Source organism: Spinacia oleracea, chromosome 4, assembly GCF_020520425.1.
Source record: "Spinacia oleracea cultivar Varoflay chromosome 4, BTI_SOV_V1, whole genome shotgun sequence".
Taxonomy (NCBI): Eukaryota; Viridiplantae; Streptophyta; class Magnoliopsida; order Caryophyllales; family Amaranthaceae; genus Spinacia; species Spinacia oleracea.
The window spans coordinates 134,349,292-134,372,393 of NC_079490.1; the positions used below are offsets into that span (position 1 = coordinate 134,349,292).

The 23,102-nt window shown below is 41.1% G+C and overlaps 1 protein-coding gene and 2 non-coding genes across 3 annotated transcripts; all 3 read left to right on the forward strand.

Annotated features, from left to right (window-relative positions):
* Window positions 1-16,878: 16,878 nt before the first annotated feature.
* TRNAP-UGG (transfer RNA proline (anticodon UGG)) lies at window positions 16,879-16,952 on the forward strand. The gene has a single exon. It is a non-coding gene; the product is annotated as a tRNA-Pro (tRNA).
* Window positions 16,953-17,137: 185 nt separating this feature from the next.
* On the forward strand, window positions 17,138-17,211 carry TRNAW-CCA (transfer RNA tryptophan (anticodon CCA)). Its single transcript has one exon. It is a non-coding gene; the product is annotated as a tRNA-Trp (tRNA).
* A 3,326-nt stretch (window positions 17,212-20,537) lies between these two features.
* On the forward strand, window positions 20,538-21,950 carry LOC110797474 (uncharacterized). Its single transcript, XM_056842271.1, has one exon. It carries the CDS (start codon window positions 20,538-20,540, stop codon window positions 21,948-21,950), a length of 1,413 nt encoding a protein of 470 aa, XP_056698249.1.
* Window positions 21,951-23,102: the final 1,152 nt, after the last annotated feature.

Here is a 23,102-nt window from a genome sequence, read left to right on the forward strand (position 1 = left end):
ACGGGGTGTCCACCCTTAGCGGACAGGCTCGCCATCTTTAGCCGGCGGGGTCTGCATCACTAACCGTGCAGGTCCTTAGTCGCTGCAGCGATAACTTTTGCTGGATTTTCCTTCGTTTTACGTCCTATAAAAACAAGGGTGCTGGATTTTCCTCCGTTTTACGTCCTATAAAAACCAGGGTGCTGGATTTTCCTTCGTTTTACGTCCTATAAAAACAAGGGGGTTTTCTCGTTTAACTAGCCTTGAAAATGAGAATTTTTAAAAACATTTTACCTCGTGATTGGGCTTGGCCAGGCCCAATTACACTTTACAGCTTTGATTTCGAAAAACTCTGTAGCTACTCCCAATGACAAAGTGAGGGAGTTTATGTGCACCTATAGATCCTTCCAATGACAGAGTGAGGAAGTTTCTATACTATTCGTTGACAAATCCCAATGACACGTGAGGGATATGTCACCTTAAGTCAAATGTTATCACTCGGGGGCTCGTGAGACCCTCGCAAAACAGGTCACATACACCATGGCTTGTGTGACGCACTCCGTCTAATACTTTGATCATCGTCTTACTCCAAGACTCAGTCAAAGTGGGGGCTAACTGTAGACACCTACTTTTGTCCCCATTCCCGAAAGGGAAAGGTTCGATGATGAAAGCATAAATCTCCACTTGACAACGCATCTCCTATAAAATAAACGAATCTCAATTCCCCTTTTCATTTCACCCGAAACCTGCTATTTATGGAAACCTGCTAAAAATAGTAACTGCCGTAAAAGGTAGCTTCTAAAAGTGGCAAATCATAAAGGATAGAAACCTGTCAGAATTAGGTGTTGCATTCCAACATAAATCCTAAATGAGATAGAAAACTACGAGAATCCTATTCCTAATATGATTCGGAAATAAGAGTTACGTATTAATTAAAATCCTAACGAGCCTAGAGTTCGTAACGGGCCCAGACGCATTCCGTCATAAAATTGATACGCGCTAAAAGACTCGATTAAATCTCAAACTCTACGGATTGCAGGAATCCGAATCTGACTAAAGAAAAAAGCCCAGACCCTATTTTCAACGCCTGGCTCTGGGCGCCGAAATCTTCGGCGCCCAGGCCTGGGCGCTGAAAATACCTGGGTACGTGTTTTTTCCTAATTCTTTGTGGATTAGAACTCTGCAATTCTATCTTTCCACGAACTCTTCCCTATAAATAGACCCCTAAATTCGACGTGAAAAACACACAACAACACATAATTATATTCTGAGTATTGACTCCAACCCTTAGCCTAAGCCTCACGCTGCGAAACTGTTCACGCGTTCTGTCGCAATCGATCCATAAATCGAACAGAACGTATCCTGTCCCATAATTGAGATTCGTTAAATAAAAAGGAGAAATAGCAAAGTCAAAGTGGTTAGTTTTCTGAGAACCGTGACGCACCTCTCAAGGGTGCGTCGTAATGTGTCCCTTTTCGATGATTTAACTGCTTTCCTCGCCCTTTTTATGAACTGTTAAACTAACCTAATCTGATTGTTCTATCACGCCTAACAAATATAATATTTTTGGGAAATCGGATTATCATGCTAGGTCCCCTAATGCTATTTAAATCAGATAATCACGATCGAATTAGTATTATATGTTGCATATTGCTAAAATCAATTCAGATTAGTTTAATAGTTAACGCATGTCCCTTCAATTATTTATGCTGAGCTAGTAATGATATCCTGCCTCTGGAGTTATCGACGAGCGAGTACTCCTCTCGGTAGTTACAGTCCCCCGAACCCTCAATCTCTACATTGCGGGTGTATGTTGAGAGATCCCCACACCAGGGATCACAAGGGAACCTACGGCCGTCGTGATCAAACATAATTGCACTCCCTTTATGTCACGATAACCGGGTTTTGTCAGTTTTTCTCATTGTTGTTAAAAACTGAATGGCGACTCCTATATTACTAGTCAATTGGGTGTAAACTCACAGGAAATCCAATTACACTTGATTGAATAAAAAGAATCGTCACACCCACGAGGGACGAGGTCACGCATTAGCCTCGCGCTTTTTCGACCCCCTCACAGTGGCGACTCCACTGGGGATAGTGAAGGAAATACTCGTGCTTGTAGGTAATCAAAATAGCCGAAGGGTGAAACGATCCTACCCCGCGTTTATTTCCCCATCAAGTTGGGACGGCCTGAAAATCAGCGTATTAATGTGAACGGGCAGAACCGCATAACGAATCTCGGCTCCCTCGTGAGTTGGGACTAAGGATACCTTTTTTCGCCAATAGGGGGGTGCATACGCCGCGCATGTCGCCCACTCGGTACTTGTGCAGGTAGTACACCTATCCCGAACCCAATCGCTCGCTCATTAGGTCCCTCTCGCCTGCATGCCCCCTTGGCTTGCACTTGCGGGTTGGCATCTTGGGCGAAATTCGTCTGTTGAAGACACTACCTCGACCGGGGCATGTGTTGGATCTACGATAGAAGCGGTACCAAGCCAGACGCAAATAAACTACCCATAGAAGCCTATCATAAACTACGTGACATATTTAATTTAAAATCCATGTTTGTAATGTAGTTATGTGTAGCGAAATATGTGATTGTGTGTGGCAAACTATCCTAGAAAACCAACGACCTAAAAAAAACTGCCCAAACATTCTTAGACTAATTTGCCAAGGAGTTATACCGAAACACGTGTTCCGCAAACCCGAATGATCGCCACAAAAATAAGCGACGTTCGGGATGGCCTGTAACGAATCCCACAAACGCTGCAACGCGTAGAGGACGTTATTAGGCAAGCACGCAAATCGAAGTCGCATAAGCGGAAGTAGACGCAAACAGAAAACGAGAATCAGCCAGGGACGCATTTTCAACGCCCCTGGCTGGGCGCCAGAATTTCTCACGCCCCTCGCTGGGCGCTGAAGTTGCTGCTTGGCCTTCTGGTCAAGCGCAGCAGCCTCGGTACCCGCGCGAATGGAAAATACGTAGCACAAAAAATGTTCGTAAAAAGAATTGCTACGAGGGCGTAAGAAAAGCACTCGATTTCAAAAGCGACTCGTGAAAAAATTAATAACTCTTTGTGTCGTTGTTAGGCCTCCTACGACGACAATGCTCGGCACCAAAACCGAACGTGCTAATAACTATGAATGTCACACGGGCAAGTGTTTCGAAAATCCAAAGAATGACCAAAATAAATAAAAAAACCAAAAAGTGTACCGACAAAAGAAAAAGTGAAAAACCAATTTAGAGAGTCGAAGTCTAGACTAAGTAATGCTTGAAACTTTGGGAACCTAAACTTTAGCTTATCTTATGCCTAGGACTGGTCCTGCCACTTGGTGCCGGTCAGAGAATCAACGGTTAGTGCGTCTCGAAGATACATCACCAACATCAGGTTTAGTGACTCCAAGCTCCGTCCGTCGTCCCTCATTTCAAGGATCTCCACTTCCCCAACCTCGATTCGCACCTTCAAACATGTCCATCGAAGATTTGCGAGACCAGATGGTCCAAATGGCCCAACTTATGGGCCAACTAAAAATGGAAAATGAAGCTTTAGCGGCTGCGCAAGCCAAAAATGACCTCGATAACGAGAAGAGGATTGAAAAAATGGTCCTACAGCAAACCATGGGGAGCAAATACTTCTCCCTCGATCCTGAACCTTTTCCTGGCAAACTACCAGAAAAGTTCAGTTCATCTGACTTACCAAAGTTCAAGGCCACGGACAACCCCCGTGATCATCTACTGAGCTTTGTGAATGCCATGAACTTGAAAGGCGTGGACAAGTCCATGTACTTACCTGCCTTTCCTTTGTCCTTGGAACCTATGCCGCTCAAATGGTACTATCACCAGGACCCTAAGCTCTTCCCCACTTGGGAAGACTTTGTCAATGTCTTCATCAAGCAATACTCGTCGAACATGGATTTCCAAGTCACCATGCGCGAGCTGGAAGTTCTCTTCCAAAAGAAAAATGAGGGTTTCACGACCTACTTTGCTAGATGGAGGGACCAGGCGGCCCAGCTAATCAATAGGCCTCCCGAAACAGAATTGGTCCAAAAATTCATTGACAACCTGGACCCGGCTTACAGACAACACCTTAGGTACCTGGGACTTGACACTTTCAAAAGAGTTTATGATGTGGGAATAAAGATCGAGGACGACCTCGCCAAAACCATACAAAGCAAACCCACATATAAGAACAACACCTATAATCGGGGTAACACATCCCAAGCCCAAGAAGTCCATGCTGTAGAAGAGACTCCCGCCCGAAGAAACCCTGGAAGATGGGTCCGAGACCGAAAGTTTGCCCCACTCGGGTCGACTTTGGTACAAGCCTTTGAAAGACTAACCAATCAAGGAAAGTTGAGATCTATAGGCCCCACCCGTGACCTTCCTGTCAAAAGCAAATATTGGGTCGAAGGTACTTACTGTAAATTCCATCAAGGAAATGGGCATGACACTGAAAACTGATGGAATCTAAAACATACGATCCAGGACATGATAGAGGATGAAGTGATACCTCTCCCTAACGTTGGCAAACCCAACAACAACAAGAGCCCACTCGACTCTTGTCACATCTCTCTCGACCAACCAGAGAATTTCGACCCCACGGTGTATATTACACCTCAAGGTGCACCACTCGCTGTGGTCCCTATGGATCGAATCGAGAGGGAAGTTTGCGGTGTGTGGAATGATGATGCTGAAGATATTTACCTATCTCAAGTCTCGGGCCAGGACCTCTTCACTGAAACTTGGCCCGGGTATGCTCTCATTGACACCACCCCTCAGGAGCCCGAGGTCGACAACCTCACCCGACCCGGAAGGATATACCAACCGGATATTCACCCACCTCCTATGGACGACATCCCGGTTAGGCAAACTCCTGAGAATGGACGGCACGCCACCGTCGCAGAAGTCATTGAAAATCCTCTCCTGAAACAACTAAAAAGAACCAAGGCCGAGATTACCATCTGGGATCTTATGTGTACCTCAAAGGAACATCGCGAAAAGCTTATTCGCTCACTTGACCTCATCTCAGTACCTACAGATATCACACCTGACTCATTGGTTAGCCATGTCACGAGAGATGCCGGAGAAAAGGCCATAGTTTTCACCGATAAAGACTTACCCAAAGAGGGGGGTGCTCACAATAAAGCCCTTTACCTAGTGGTTGGATGCAAAGGACAAAACATCCCCCTAGCGCTCGTAGATAATGGTTCGGCGGTTAACGTCTGCCCATTGCGAACCGCCCATTGCTTGGGGCTAGGAAACGATGACTTCCAAACCTCCACGCAAGGGGTACGAGCTTATGATAACTCCCGAAGGCCTGTATTGAGAAAAATCAACCTTACCATACAAACGGGGCCTGTGGCACGCACCACGGAGTTTCAAATAATCGACATCAAGCCCACTTTCAACCTCCTCTTGGGGCGACCTTGGCTCCATGACTTAGGAGGTGTGGCTTCTACGTTGCACCAGATGGTTAAACTTAACCATAACGGGGTAATACTAGAAATCCGCGCCCCTCCTCTCGACGTCAGTTGCACTATGGTTGGAACGGCCGAAACTGCAGACGACCTTTACGGGTTTCAAATGGAAGAAACAATCCAGTTCATCGAAGAATATGACCCAGCATTCCTAGACCCGCATGCATCCCGAGTCATCCCTAGAATGCTGTTAGCTCAAGGTTATTTCCCAGGAACCCCATTGGGCATAAGGAAGAAGGAATACACATTCCATCCTTTTCCCGACAAATCTACTCCCTTTGGCTTAGGTTATGAACCAACGGAGGAAGATATTGCTGACCGCCTATCTAGGCTACGCCTTAACAAAGCCAAACAAACCACCCTCCTTCCCCCATATCAAAGGACCCTTAACGGGATGTTCGTTCGGGAAGGAGAAGAACACCCATGCTGTGATTTTCCTGAACCCTTCGTTCAGGATGGCTTGCTAAAACCCGAATTTGAAATTTTCCATGACTGCCACACCTTGGATGAGGCACCCCACCTCACCAAGACTAAAACATCTGAAATATTGGACAACCAGGCTCTATGGACATTGTTTAACGAATCGAGGCCTATGGAGAACGAGACTGTGATGACTACCCTAATTTACAAGATGAAGGTTTCGATCCAACCCGGTTAATCTCTCCTGCATCAACACTAGAAGAGGGCGAGAACGGATGGGTGAAGACATATCAGTGGGTCAATGCAAAAGGAATGGAATTCAAGATGAGTACCGGTGAAGGACCGAAGTTTTATGAGACTAAACCCCAGGCTTGAGCCACATAGAGCACCATTAGTAAAAAGTGCCTAGTAGTTCTTTAGATTGATAGAAAAAATAATAGAGACTTTAGATGGTCCTAAGGCCCCTTAGAATATGGGTCAGTTTTATTTCAGTGTGTTTTCCTTACTTTCCGAATCAATAAAGGCGTAATATTTCTCCTAAAATTTTTATTCTAACACTAAATCAACACCAAATGAACTTGCAAAATACAAAAATAAAGAGGCGGCCCACTCCAGGCCCAACAAACAAATCCCACTCGGTTTTGAAATAGTGCCATGGGAACCAATTCCCGAAACCCACAAAATAAACCACAACATCCCATTCATATCCCCAAAACCTAAAAAGCCAAACCAGTGTCATCATAAGAGAGTCAATCCATGCAACCCAGAGTCAAAGGAAATCAAAATCCAAAACAGTACAAATGTTACCAAAAAACAGATTCATAAAACATAGATTCCATCATACCCTTCACTAACAACACCTCAAAAACCTACACAAATATCTTCATAACGTCCGCACCCTAACCCCATTTTCAAAACTGTTTCGAGTCACGAATAGAAAAAAATTGATTCGGACAAAAACTCATTTCACGCTAACAGTAAAAAAGCCTCCAAAGTAGCCTCAAAATTGGCCTTTAAATACGAGCAAAATATCAAGGCACAAAAAAAAGAGAAAGAGAAAGAAATGCAAGAACATGTGAAGCAAAGCGTCAAAAATTGACTGCCCAAGTCATTTTCAGCGCCCAGGGCTGGGCGCCGAAATTTCTGACGCCCCAGCCTGGGCGTTGAAACTCTCTGCCTGACAAAAAAAAAAATTCAGAAGTGCTCGTCATTTTATCCGCACACAACGGAAAAATAACGAACACTTGGGGGGTACAGTACGTATCCAAATAGGCTTACCAACCAAGAATATAGCCATACAAATTAGTCGAATTTCGAATTTCATGTTTTACACGACTTATGGCAAAAAAAAAATGGCAGATGAAAATAATGATAATACTTCACTCATTTGACCGACTAAGTAATATGTTTCCACCTCAGGGCATATCTACCGAAATCCGGCATACTAGAACTAATTCAAAAGCTAGAACTACGCGCGACCTGATTCTGACAAGATACGTAGGCAATCCTTACCAAGGATTCGGTCCAAATATTAAAAAAATATTCTTTGTGCAAAAAGTGTTAGACATATAAAATACATAAATAAAAAAGAGGAGAAACAAAAATAAATGAGAATGAAAACTAAAAATACGCCTTTATTAAAATATAATAAGAAGGAAAACAGAGTGCTAAAAATAAAAACAAACACGACTGAAATAAATGGAGGGCACCTACACCCTGGCAAGAACTACACTACTCTAGTTCTTCTGGATCATCAAATAAAGTCTTGTAGAGGGCAATATTCGCAGGATCCACCCCCACAGTCTTCTACGCTGCCCCAATGTCAATCTCCATAAGAACCGGCTCCTGGACACTAACTTGCAAAGATGCCAAGGCTTCAGAAACATTCTCAGTTATAGCCCGCTCAGCCTCGAGGGCACAGGCAATGGTGGGAGAAGGATTATTATCATCAACTAGACTAGCCACTGTTTCTACAGGCGGCTGAGCCTTCCTAACCCATACATTGTTCCGGCAAGGATCTCCGCGAGAGCTTGCATTTCTTTTAACAACAGCAGGCCCCTTCATGTTAGGCATCTTTTTAAGCCTGAAACTGGAACGGGGAGGAACTTCCTTTCGCTTTCGATCAGGACGAGCTTTCACAGTCTTAACACTATAGGTACGAGGTTTGGCAGAATCAGGACCCTCATACTTAACACGAATACGAGGTATCAAAAGCTCAGCCGGCTCCCCATTACGAGCCTCGGTCCTCACATCTTTGTCATCGGAGCTCATCCACAACTTGTAGTTTTCAGAAAGACCCACAAAGCCATTTGTAGCTACGGCCCAACGCGGGAGACCATCATAATACTTAGCCCACACTAAGATCCGTGTTTGTGAAAAGGCCGCTACCTTAGGTGGTACCGTATCAGAAAAGGGGATAGTCTGCCTTAAACCATATTGACGCATGACTCGGTAAGGGAAATATAAATGGGACGAGATAGCCCCAACAAAGAAACATAAACCGATACATCAGAACCCCCTGTCATAGTAGTCAAACCCCACCATGGTACCACCCACTTAATAAAACAAATGCCATAAGTGAAAAAGGAGGTCCATTCGGCCTCGTCCTGGCCTTGGTGCAAGTATTTTCGGTTACCCAAGGCTATAGGGCGATAATGTATAGGATCAGCAGGAGCTTCCAAAAGTCTAAGCCGTTCCGCAAGCCAAATCTGCAAAACAGGTACAATCGAATCAAAAGAATGAAAAAAATGGTCCCTGGGGCGCAGTTTCAACGCCCAGGACCAGGCGCCGAAAACTCCAGCGCCCAGCCCGTGGGCGCTGAAACTCAGCCCCAGGCAAAAAAAAAAAATATGCAAAAGGGACGTATACGTGCGCAAGGAAAAAATCGATCACCTGCAGTAACAGGGGGCTTCCCTTAAAATGTTCGCATTTGGCATCCTTCTTCAACTCATCCGCACTCAGCAAAGTCTCGGCAACAACCAACGGCATGATAGAATAGCAACTTTCCATCTGACTAATCAAGGGGATCAACCTTATGTCACCAAACTCACCATTGTTATTCGATAGCAAATAATGATTCAACAAGCAAAATACAAGGGCTCGAATATTCAATTTCTGTTCGGTCATATTCTTACTAGGGCTAAAGTGATGTTTTACAAGTTTTTTCCAAATTAACCTTATCATCTACAACAATTTCAGTAAACATGTTATCATCTAGCCCTAGGAAAGCTCTTATGGTTGCTTTACCCTCTTCAATAATGCCAGGGGTAACAGGAGTAGCATTAGTAGGATAACCAAGGATCGCAGCAAATTCATCGGGCAAAGGACATATTTCGTTGCCCCGAAAGGCAAAAACATGATGATCGGAGTCCCAAAAGCTTAGGGCAGCATGCAGAAAGTTATAATCAATATTAATTTGTTGTAAGCCTAAAAGTGCCTCTAAGTGATATTCTTTTAACAAAGCTTTTTCTGTGGGAGTAAGGGCCCGTAGCCAACGCCTAACAGTCCGTTGGAGTGAGAAAGTAGGGATCGACATGGCAAAAGCAATGAATAATTAAAGCACAACAAAAGGAAAAGAAAGAATTTGAGAGTAGTAGAAAATAGGACGTATCTAGCCCCTATATATAGCTGAACGCACCCAATGACATCCTGATCCCATTCGGAAACGTGTTAGGAAATCCGATAGTCAAATATTACCAGGAAAGGATTTTCAGCGCCCAAGGCTGGGCGCCGGAATGTTTAACGCCTGGCCTTGGGCGCTGAAAATGCAGCCCAAGGCCCAGATTTCACAAAACACGGAATAGGAAAGGACTTAAGACCGTGTTGCTAAACACGAGGCCCTATTGCAAGTAGGATCAAGCCCAAAGCACCTTTAGCTCCCAAATAAGCAAAAAAAAAAAAAAAAAATTAACATTAAAACTCGGTCAAAACTTAGACTCGTCTCAGAAAATGCTTATGTACACTTTTCAAAATAAAAAAAAGTTAAATATCATGGTCATTCTTCGAAACACCAAAAATATGTGTCGTCAAGTCATTGGTTTTCCAAATAAAAAATGTTTGTCTTTCAAAGGGTTAATCCGGGCCAAGCTAAAACCGGATGTCACCTGAAAACTGAAGTCACACTCCACGGCTTCGCTAAAGTAGCACACTACTATAAAAGGTCGCTCGCACATACGACACTACTACAAAAATGTCCAAAGAGACCTAAAAAAACAGATCCATTAGAGTACTTAACGGGTCTCTTTACTTAATAAGACCTCATAATACAAATCAGAGGTCTCTTATGTTATCTGGGCGCAAAAAAGAGACCTGTTAGCTTAGAAAGAAGATTTCTCGTAGAGGCGGGGTCCACTAATAAAAAATGAAGAGACCCGTTATCTCCTATAACAGGTCTGCTCCTCAATTAAATTATTTTTAGAAGGTCAGAAATCATAACCCCTACTTCTCTCTCCCTTCCCTGTACAGCGAAAATAAAACCCCAAATACCTCAATTTCAGATCTGATTGAATTCGCAGAGAATTCATTCATCTCTCAAACTTCTCACTCCGTTATTCTCAATCAAAATCCCCAATTTATATTCTTGCAGATCACCAATTTCTGCAGCTCATCGAAATTGAATAAAAGAACCCTACTTTTCGAAATCTAAATTTCAATTTCCGACTTTAATTCATACAATAGTTTCCAATTTTTCCATTGTAAAGTTTATCAACCTTGGAGGTTTCGTATGGTGAGTAAGTAGCGGAGCTCAAACAACAACTAACAGAGCAAGGTATATCTGCACTTTATTTTTCATGTTTTTTTTTTCCGCCATGAATTTGATTTGGTTTCTAAGGTTTTTTACATATATTATTTAGTAATTAGTTTGTTCTTGAACGTGTTTGCTTGATAATCTGATTTTTATACAGGCGTATGAAATTTGGTTGATTGGTAGCTATTGTACAGACATGTTAATTTGATTTGGAAGTTTGAAGTGAGGTAAAAATTAGATATTTTTTCGTATAATTTGGTATCATTGAAGATTGTAAATTTGTATATTTTTAATTGGATTTGATATTGACTTTGTATGGTAGGGTTTTTGTTTTGGTTTTTGTTCATGACGATACTTATGATAAGATTACGAATGATGTTCTTGCTTGATTTTGTGTGTTAAAATGGTTTTGGTACAATCAGCCCAAGTTGTGCAGCTTCTAAAGACTTGAGATTAGTCAGAATTCTTTGTTACTTGAGTCTCATATGATAGAGATTATTCGGGCATAATTAAAATCTCTTAGACTTCAGCGCGTCCCTTCTGTTTACACCAGTATATAACATTCTCATAATTAACAGAAATTAGTTTACTTTCTTTTTGTATCTTTTTTTAAAAAGTGAAAAAGTTAATGAGCAATAAAAATAAACCTTATGTTGAGCAGATTGGTGTTCAGTTTTAGTTTTCAGGAACCAGGTATAATCAAGTTGAAATAGCTGAATTGGGCAGAATGATGTTCAGTTTTAGTTTTCAGGAAACAGGTATAATCAAGCTGAAATTTGATCAGTTTCAGTAAAAATAACATCACAAGTAGACATTCCCATAAAGTGGCCGTAACTCAGAGCCTTACAGCCGCAGGCATTTGTTTTTTCATGAATTTTTTACGAGTATTTGATTATGCCTTGTTTGGAAAATTACATTGTTAATGTCACCATTACTAATGGCGTACTTGAATGCCAAAATTTTGTTAGAGAAGGAGCTTCCCTTAACATCAGAAATTGTAGTTGCCTAGTTGGCATTCATCTTGGTCTTTCTTTCTTGAGCATTGGTGTAACAAGGAATTCATCAATTGAACAATATCACAACTGCGGAGTGCAGAACCTGTTGTTGATATATATTTATAAGAAGTCTTATTAGTTACTTCAATTCATTGGTATTGAGTTTTGCTCCTAGAATAGTCTTATTCTTAAGAACTTTATAACTTTCTAGGCCTTGAGTCAAAGTAAATCTATGTTGCTTTCAGTTGTTTAGACTTTAGAGGGCTTAGTTTATGCTGGGGTTTGTTTTGTGTGGTTTTTTCCTGCGTTTATTCTTTATTCAGTACACGAATGAATGTAGAGTCTTGGGTTTCTGTCAACAACTATGTGTTTGGAACTGGTTCTGTTGGTGGTAGTGTATAGGTCTGATTGCTTGAGGTGTTAGCACTTAGCAGCAGTTTTGTGCATTGCGCCTTAGAAGTAGAAGTATCCTTTTATGGCGATAATGGTTCTGACTCTTATTTGGTCTACTTTCTTCATGAAAGCGATGCATGTCATTTAGAATTTTAGAAATAACTTCAATTTGGCAAGACTGAAGGAACAATTCTGCATTGTGAAGGATTGTGGACCACTGGACCTTGACATATCTCATTAGCTTGCATGGATCAATGGATCAACATACTTTCCAGGTAATTATATACTCTCCATTGGAACGATATATAGCCTCGAACCTGGTATGCAAAGTCCTGATTTGAAGTTCTGGTTTGAAGAGCTTACTGGGAGTATAAGGCTGATAGCTTGATGTCTGCTTTGCTACTTTATGTTGTGAACTTGTGATCACTGTTTTTGTACAAAAAACTGATGGTTCATCGCTTGTTACCATCATAAGTTCCTGCTTGATTCACTGTGGTTGTTGATATTCATGAGATCATAATTTTGAACAATCGTGTTAAGGGTTCAGACAGAAATTGTCTTTCATAAGTTGTAACTTTGATTATCTGGATAAAATTTGGTGGAAATAAAATGAAGTTTTGTTCGTTAATTTTCTGTATTTACTGTGCTGTCTGAAATTTAATCTTCTGAAATTTAAGTCCTGCAAGATATATCTGCTATTCAGAGTAAATTTTGTGGTGGTCAAAATAGTGTTGGTTCTTGCTGATTTGCCGTTCATGGGCACTTTTGTGCTTATCAGCTTGTCTTGTTTTGCGTTCTTAATCCGAGTTTCTTCATGTTGTTTTGCACAACTTTGACTTGTGAATTAGTGATATTATGCTTTGTGATTATGACTTGTAAAGTTGTTATCCTTGGGCTCTCTCTCACGTGCTTTAGTTGTCTTGTAGTTATTTCTTCGAGCTCCCGGTGCCTACTCCAACTAATATTGATGAGATCAAGGGCGTGATGTGGATTTGACACATATGTTGGAGCGTGTTACGTTAGAATCATGCTTTGGGTGATTTTTTTTTTTTGAGGGGATGCTTTGGGTGATATTTCACGGAGCATAAAGACACAACTTAGAAAAATGTAGGTGGTCGTATGAAATGGTTTAATGCTATAGTTGTAGCAGGACTTAATTTTATATGTGTTTAGTTCTAAATTTTTGTTGTAAAATATTGTATATAATACTAATTATTATGGTAATTTTGTTTTGATGCTTCCCTTTTGGTGTGTGTGTACGCTACTGTTTTTTTTTTATTTAAAATATAGCTGAAAAGAGACCCGTTATCTATAAGCATAGGTCTTTCGATTTTCAAAATAAAAAAAATGTTTAAATGTCAAAGAGACCCCCTTTCTTGAATATAGGGTTTGAATTTTTCTAACAAAGAGACCCCATTTCTCTGATGGTGGGTCTTTTTTATTTATCAAAGAGACCCCATTTCTTTAATGATGGGTCTGTTCTTCTATTAAATTATTTTTAGAGTTGCTAGGAAAACAGATCCCCTTTCTCTGATAAAGGGTCTTTTCTTTATTAATAAGAGACCCCCTTTAATGAGGGGGTCTCTTTATCAAAGAGACCTCTGAGATAGAGACCTGTCCAGAGGAGGTCTATTATGCATATTTGGACGGGTCTCTTTGCCTATTTTTGTAGTAGTGCGAGCATGACCCCAAACATGATTACAAGATGCGAAAAACAACCGACGAGCCCCAGTGCTTGGGGGCTCGCGAAAAAATAGACTCCAACAAGGAGCGCGCGATCAAAATCACGTTCCCGGACTGCGGCATACACCATATCATGTTTGGATATCTCAAAAAAAAAAAAAAAGAACAACAACAGGTTCGACCTCATCGAAAGGACTTCACTGACACTTGTGCACGGTCCTCTGATCAAAGACCAAGTCGAGCCGTAAAGACTAGCTCAAAATCACGAAAGCAGACGGTCGCAAGACAAAGACCCGTCTGAACACGTTGTCAGCCCACGTTCAGGTTACAACTAAATCCGAGCATCCCTCGAAAGAATTCGCTCTTGCAAGAATGAATAAAAAGAAATTCTCAAAAGAAATCACAAAGAACCAAAGAAATAGGAACTTGCCCATCTTCAGTCGGCAAGATCGCGTCACTAACCGCGCGAGTTCCCAAATCGAAAAAAACGAATTCAGGGACGTCCACCCTTAGCGGACAGGGCTCGCCCACCCTCAGCGGGCGGGGTCTGCGTCACTAGCCGCGCAGGTCCTCAGTTTTCGAAAAAATAAAGTTTTCAAAATTAAAACAGGCTCGCCATCTTCAGCCGGCGGGGTCTACGTCACAAACCGCGTAGGTCCTTATTTTCAAAAAAAACAAAACAAATTTCAAAATAGATTCGTCCACTTTTATCGGACGGGGTGTCCACCCTTAGCGGACAGGTTCGCCATCTTTAGCCGGCGGGGTCTACGTCACAAACCGCGTAGGTCCTCATTTTCAAATTTCAAAAACAGATTCGTCCACTTCTATCGGACGGGGTGTCCACCCTTAGCGGACAGGCTCGCCATCTTTAGCCGGCGGGGTCTGCATCACTAACCGTGCAGGTCCTTAGTCGCTGCAGCGATAACTTTTGCTGGATTTTCCTTCGTTTTACGTCCTATAAAAACAAGGGTGCTGGATTTTCCTCCGTTTTACGTCCTATAAAAACCAGGGTGCTGGATTTTCCTTCGTTTTACGTCCTATAAAAACAAGGGGGTTTTCTCGTTTAACTAGCCTTGAAAATGAGAATTTTTAAAAACATTTTACCTCGTGATTGGGCTTGGCCAGGCCCAATTACACTTTACAGCTTTGATTTCGAAAAACTCTGTAGCTACTCCCAATGACAAAGTGAGGGAGTTTATGTGCACCTATAGATCCTTCCAATGACAGAGTGAGGAAGTTTCTATACTATTCGTTGACAAATCCCAATGACACGTGAGGGATATGTCACCTTAAGTCAAATGTTATCACTCGGGGGCTCGTGACCCTCGCAAAACAGGTCACATACACCATGGCTTGTGTGACGCACTCCGTCTAATACTTTGATCATCGTCTTACTCCAAGACTCAGTCAAAGTGGGGGCTAACTGTAGACACCTACTTTTGTCCCCATTCCCGAAAGGGAAAGGTTCGATGATGAAAGCATAAATCTCCACTTATCAACGCATCTCCTATAAAATAAACGAATCTCAATTCCCCTTTTCATTTCACCCGAAACCTGCTATTTATGGAAACCTGCTAAAAATAGTAACTTCCGTAAAAGGTAGCTTCTAAAAGTGGCAAATCATAAAGGATAGAAACCTGTCAGAATTAGGTGTTGCATTCCAACATAAATCCTAAATGAGATAGAAAACTACGAGAATCCTATTCCTAATATGATTCGGAAATAAGAGTTACGTATTAATTAAAATCCTAACGAGCCTAGAGTTCGTAACGGGCCCAGACGCATTCCGTCATAAAATTGATACGCGCTAAAAGACTCGATTAAATCTCAAACTCTACGGATTTCAGGAATCCGAATCTGACTAAAGAAAACAGCCCAGACCCTATTTTCAACGCCTGGCTCTGGGCGCCGAAATCTTCGGCGCCCAGGCCTGGGCGCTGAAAATACCTGGGTACGTGTTTTTTCCTAATTCTTTGTGGATTAGAACTCTGCAATTCTATCTTTCCACGAACTCTTCCCTATAAATAGACCCCTAAATTCGACGTGAAAAACACACAACAACACATAATTATATTCTGAGTATTGACTCCAACCCTTAGCCTAAGCCTCACGCTGCGAAACTGTTCACGCGTTCTGTCGCAATCGATCCATAAATCGAACATAACGTATCCTGTCCCATAATTGAGATTCGTTAAATAAAAAGGAGAAATAGCAAAGTCAAAGTGGTTAGTTTTCTGAGAACCGTGACGCACCTCTCAAGGGTGCGTCGTAATGTGTCCCTTTTCGATGATTTAACTGCTTTCCTCGCCCTTTTATGAACTGTTAAACTAACCTAATCTGATTGTTCTATCACGCCTAACAAATATAATATTTTTGGGAAATCGGATTATCATGCTAGGTCCCCTAATGCTATTTAAATCAGATAATCACGATCGAATTAGTATTATATGTTGCATATTGCTAAAATCAATTCAGATTAGTTTAATAGTTAACGCATGTCCCTTCAATTATTTATGCTGAGCTAGTAATGATATCCTGCCTCTGGAGTTATCGACGAGCGAGTACTCCTCTCGGTAGTTACAGTCCCCCGAAACCTCAATCTCTACATTGCGGGTGTATGTTGAGAGATCCCCACACCAGGGATCACAAGGGAACCTACGGCCGTCGTGATCAAACATAATTGCACTCCCTTTATGTCACGATAACCGGGTTTTGTCAGTTTTTCTCATTGTTGTTAAAAACTGAATGGCGACTCCTATATTACTAGTCAATTGGGTGTAAACTCACAGGAAATCCAATTACACTTGATTGAATAAAAAGAATCGTCACACCCACGAGGGACGAGGTCACGCATTAGCCTCGCGCTTTTTCGACCCCCTCACAAATATACTCGGCTTCTGTTGTTGATAATGCAACACATTTTTGTAACCTTTATTGCCATGATATAGCTCCCCCTGCAAAAGTCATCATGTAACCTGATACTGACTTTCGCGAATCAACATCATTGACCATATCTGCATCTGTATAACCTTTTAACACAGGATCTCCTAGACCAAAGCATATGCACATTTTTGACGTGCCACGTAAATACCTTAATATCCATTTTACAGGGGAAATAAGAAAGGTGTGGAAAACAAGACAAGGATTCTTTACAATTACATTATTGTAACGAATTGAATTGAAAGGGATGTAGCGCAGCTTGGTAGCGCGTTTGTTTTGGGTACAAAATGTCACGGGTTCAAATCCTGTCATCCTTACCTAATTACTTTTACTTTGAGAAGTAAGGTGGAATTTATTGAAATTTTGATAAAATTTGGACATGCATAATCTCTCATTTTTTTTATGATACTCTATATCATAGATAGTGTATGCATGTAGGATGTAGATATAGTTTTGAGTTAAAAAAAAAACCTTTCTTTCCAGTCTTTCTTATCTTAAGAAAGCGCTCTTAGTTCAGTTCAGTAGAACGTGGGTCTCCAAAACCCGATGTCGTAGGTTCAAGTCCTACAGATCGTGATTCCATTGTTGGTAGAGCAAATTGAATTATCGAATTAGACTCAAATAAATGAACATTAATCTAATCGAAAGTTGACCTCCTGTTGATTCGAGAAAGGAGGAGGTAAATCAAAAAAATATTTGTGAATTAATCAAAGATCCAACTGATCACCACGTCTATATTGTAAATATGCAGTTGCAAATAATCCAGCCAAAGTAATAGGAATTAGACCTAAGACGATTCCAAATAGAAAAACTTCAATCATTTCAATTCGTTTGAAAAAAAAGGTAATATCTATCGCTAAATATTAATATGAATTCCTGATGAATCTCAATAACCAAAACTATCAATTGTGGTGGCTCCCTTCCATGCCTCATTTCATAGGGAACCTCAAAGTGGCTTTATTTCATTATATTCCATCCATATCCCAATTCCATTCATTTAATATCCCTTTGGTGTCATCAACATAAGAGATGTCGGTTCTAGTCTATCTCTTTCCTATATATGGAAAGTTAAAAAATCATCATATAATAATCCAGAAATTGCAATACAAAAGAAAAAGGGAGGTTTGTGATGATTTTTCAATATTTTCTACTAGGTAATCTATTATCCTTATGCATGAAGATAATCAATTCAGTCGTTGTGGTCGGACTCTATTATGGATTTCTGACCACATTCTCAAACCAAAATGGAAACCGAGCGTTTCGTGGTTCAAAAATGCCGAATCCCGTCTCAACCATCACTTGTCAGGACTCTTTGGAGTAAGTTCCTTGGCTTGGACATGACATTTAATTCATGTCGCTATTCCCGGATCCAGAGGAGAGTACGTTCAATGGAATAATTTCTTAGACGTATTACCACATCCTCAAGGATTAGGTCCCAGTGGAATCTTTATGCTCAAAACCCCGATTCAAGCAGTCATTTATTTGGTACCTCCCAAGGGGCGGGAACTGCCATCCTAACCCTTCTTGGGGGATTTCATCCACAAACGCAAAGTTTATGGCTAACTGATATGGCTCATCATCATTTAGCTATTGCATTTGTTTTTCTTGTTGCGGGTCATATGTATAGAACGAACTTTGGGATTGGGCACAGTATGAAAGATATTTTAGAAGCGCATATAACCTTCCTTACTTTTTTTACCAAATATAGAATTAGTATAGATAAATATTTCATAACTTTTTATCTTATAGCGAATGAATGGTTCATAAATTAAATAGAAATGACAAAACAATTCTATAGAATCATGTAAGACGGAAAGATCTTTTGAATCTAATTATTCGATTATATTGACAATTTCAAAAAATTGTTCATACTATGAACATAGTATGATGGCAGTTGGGCACATATGCCCCCATCGTCTAGCGGTTTAGGACATCTCTCTTTCAAGGAGACAATGGGGATTCGACTTCCCCTGGGGGTAGGGTACTACAAAAGGACGTTGGTCCTAGATTATCAATAAGCCTAAAATTGAATCGCTTCCCAATGTTCTTTCCCTGGATTATAGAGAAACCTACTAACACTAGAGGAAAAAACCTTATAAGTTGCTCAACAAAAGTTGCCCTTATACAACAAGAGCAACTTATAATGGTTAAAAAAATAAAATAAAAATAAAATGAATATAACTTTCCCTCCAATTTGAAACAAGGGCAACTTAAACCCTAAGTATTCACGTTTCACCACTTTCACGCAAAGAACAACAGCTTCCCTTATTCCGTACTACTCACGTCTCCTCCTCTCGTCCACACTCAAACTCTCTGCCCACCATCACCGCGCACCATCACCACGCACCATCACCACCGACGTTCGGCCGTTCTTCTTTACCGGCCTCCAACCACCGGCACGGCGCAGTGCTTCCTCACCGTCGTTCTTCGCTGGCCTCCAACTACATAGGGTTGTTCTTCACGGCCTAGCTAGCTGCGTCACTTCACCGGCGACGAGGCACTGCGCCTCCTCTTTACCGGCCTCCTCTGAGGCTCTGCTTCATGTTCACCGGCGATGCAATTCCGTACTCCTCTGCTCCTTCTCACTTACCGGCGACGCAACTCACCACTCAATTCTCTCCATATTAGGTGGTTGATGTTCCTAGGTATGGTTTAATTGCATAATTTAGTTAAATTACACCCTTATTTAATATGAAATTGCTTTGTCGATCGGTTTTGTTCTTGTACGTGGTGGTAGTGCGTTGGTTGATTCGGTGGTGGTGGGAGTGGGGGGAAGTGGTCAGTGGGAGGGAGTTGTATTGGTGGTGGTGGGAGGTGGTGGTGGGCAGTGTGGGAGGGAGGTGGTCAGTGGTGGTGGTACGTGGGAGGGAGGTGGTGGTACGTGGAGGTGGTCAGTGGTGTATTACATAAAAATAATAATAATTATACAAATCAAAATTATATATAATAACAATAATAAAAATAAAAATAAAAATTAATAATGATAATAATAATAATAGTAATAATAATAGTAATAATAATAAAAAAAAATAACAATAATAATAATAATAATTATTATAATAGAAGTACAAATACAATTAGAAATAAATAATGAAAACTAAAAACTAATAAAACCAATTAAACTTTAAAATTTTATAAAAACAAAGAAAAAAAACGAGTTATGAAAATAAGGCCTAAATCTTGTTATTAACAAGAACACAATTCCTTATTTTTAATTTGTTGATCTCATCTGTATGCGGCCTAAAATCTGTTTATTATCAGTAGAACACATGCAATTCACTTTTTTGTAATCTAATAGCTTCTTGCTCTTATGTGCAGGCTAGACGCTTCCCCACCCTGTTCAGTAGAAAATTCAATTGTTGATTGTTTTTTAGGTGAGTTTTCCCCCTTTACACTTTATTTTCGAGCATTTATGTATATATGTTTACTGTTTACATTATTGTCTAGAAGTAAATGCATCATCATTATATGCCTAGATACCCGTTCAAGACTTACTCGTTAGGAGTAAGTCTTGAATAGTCCCCGGTTTGGGACTGTTCTTGGACGTCTAATCTCACTTAGGAAGTGAATGTATGTCTTCTTTTTGATTCTAAGGAATATATTGGCTCGTCCTTTCCCTATTTTGTTCTCTGGGTACATATGTAGGTAATAACTTACCTACATCGTGTACTTGGTGAACAGTAGGGAAATGCTGCCGGATTTTCCTTAGAATTGAATAGTTGACATGCATTCACTAGTGGAGTTAGACGTTCAAGGATGGGTTAGGTTGGAGTGATAAGGACCTTTGGAAGCATGTATTCATTCGATAAATCAACTTCTGTATGCATATGCTAAAGTGGTAGAGTTTTTGCTTTTCTATGCCAATTAAACGGGGGTTTTGGTTTGTTTAGAAGTTCCCGGAGATGGATCGTAGTTGGATGTATGGTAGACGTGAAACAAAGGATTTCATGCATGGGGTTTCGGAGTTCTGTATGAGTGCTTTACAACATCAAGCTAGTACGGGGGTCAAAGAGTTTTATTGTCCTTGTGCCGATTGTGAGAATGTGAACACGGTCAATAATGTTTTGGTGATTAGAGATCATGTATTTATGCATGGGTTTAGACCTAATTACCATGTATGGGTTTATCATGGTGAGAGTGGAGTGTACGTAGGTAATTCTAGTAAGAATGTTGTGCATGAACAAGAAGAAGCTATCTATGCGAAAGGGGAAGCCGATTGTTTTGAGGATGAGGATGACGATGACGTTGAAAATAATATTGATGATGATAATGATCGTGTCGAGGACATGTTGCACGAGGTCGAGGATGAAGTTCGCGATCGTGTTTTTGAGTGCTTGTCTAAGGCGGCTGAAACGCCATTGTATCCTGGTTGTACAAAGTATAGCAAGCTTTCCGCTGTTTGCACACTCTACAATATCAAGACAAGCGGAGGCTGGACTGACATTAGTTTCACTGAGTTGTTGGTGGCGCTAAGTGACATGTTACCGGCTGGCAATGAACTTCCCAGGTCGAACTATTATGCCAAGAAGCTTATGTGTCCCTTTGGTTTAGAGTACAAGAAGATACATGCTTGTCCAAATGATTGTCTGCTATATCATAAGAAGTATGAGAATTTGGATAAGTGTCCACGGTGCGGAGTGTTGCGTTACAAACGCAAAGGGGTAAGCGAGGGTAAGAATGTGTACCCAGCTAAGGTGTTGTGGTATCTTCCCATAATACCGAGATTCAAGCGCTTGTTTTCGATAAAAAAAGATGCAAGGAATTTGAGGTGGCATGCAGATCCTGATCGAAGGAAGAGAGATGGTTTGCTTAGGCATCCTGCTAATTCTCCCCAGTGGAAGACTATTGACAAGCTTCATGACACTTTTGGTAAGGAACCTCGGAATTTGAGGCTTGGGTTATGTACGGATGGGATGAATCCATTTGGCACTCTTAGCTCCCAACATAGTACATGGCCAGTACTTTTAGTCATATATAATTTACCTCCTTGGTTGTGTATGAAACGCAAGTACATCATGTTGTCGCTTCTTATATCGGGGCCTAAACAACCGGGAAACGAGATAGATGTCTACCTTGAACCTCTCGTTGATGATTTGAGAAAGATGTGGGATGAAGGGGTTTCCGTATTTGATGCACATGCAAATGAGACGTTTAGATTGCGTGCAATGCTTTTCTGCACCATCAATGACTTCCCTGCTCATGGTAACTTATCCGGCTACAAGAATAAAGGAATGAAAGCATGCCCGACTTGTGAAGAGGATACACAATCCAAATATATTTCTGAATGTCACAAATATGTGTTCTTGCGAACGTGAAGGCTTCTTAGACGTGATCATCCCTATCGTAAGATGAAGACAACATTCGATGGGAATGTTGAGATGGATGTCGCCCGTAGAGCGTTGACTGATAAGGAAGTTTATGAGCGGGTCAAGGGTGTTGAAACGGTCTTCGGCAAGTCAGTGAAAGACAAGGGTACAACTGGATTATGGAAAAAAGAGTCTGTGTTCTGGAAACTTCCATATTGGAAAGATCTACCGGTTAGGCATTGTCTTGACGTCATGCATATCGAGAAAAATGTTTGTGAAGCAATTCTTGGGACACTTATGAATATTCCTTGCAAGACAAAGGATACCAAGGGAGTGCGAGAATACTTTAAAAGTAAGGGGTTTCGTCCAGAGCTGTGGCCCCAGACTTCGGGAAATAATAGAACGAAGGAAATGGAAACAGGGGGTGCCAAGACAAAAGGAAAAGGCAAAGGCAAAGAAAAGGGCAACGACAAAGGGAAGAAGAAAACCCATTACTTGCCTCCGGCTTGTTACGCATTGTTCAAATTAGAAAAGCGGTTATTTTGTGAGTGCTTGTATGGCATTAAGGCTCCCTCGGGGTACTCATCGAACATGAAAAGATTTGTGTCTTTAAATGGCGAGTTGAAGTTGACAAGTATGAAATCTCACGATTGTCATGTCATGATGCAAACTTTCTTACCCATTGCAATTCGTGGGATATTGCCAAAGCATGCGAGACATAGTATTACTAGTCTTTGTTCATTTTTCAATACGATATGTAGCAAAGTGCTTGATCCGTCAACACTCAATGAACTTCAGAAAAAAGTAATCCAAACATTATGCGAATTTGAGATGTATTTTCCACCTTCGTTCTTTGACATAATGGTTCATTTAATTTGCCATCTTGTTCGAGAAATTAAGTTTTGCGGTCCAGTGTTCTTGAGGTGGTGTTATCCTTTTGAGAGACACATGGGTGTTTTACAAGATAAAGTGAGGAATCCTGCACAACCAGAAGGTAGTATGATTCAAGGCAACGTGGGTGAAGAAGTTGGAAATTTTGTGGCCGAGTATTTAGCAAAACATGAACCGATTGGACTTCCTACATCTCGACATGAGGGAAGACTAGAAGACAAGGGTACAATTGGGTCAAAATTGATCTCACCTCCTACGCATAAGCTATTA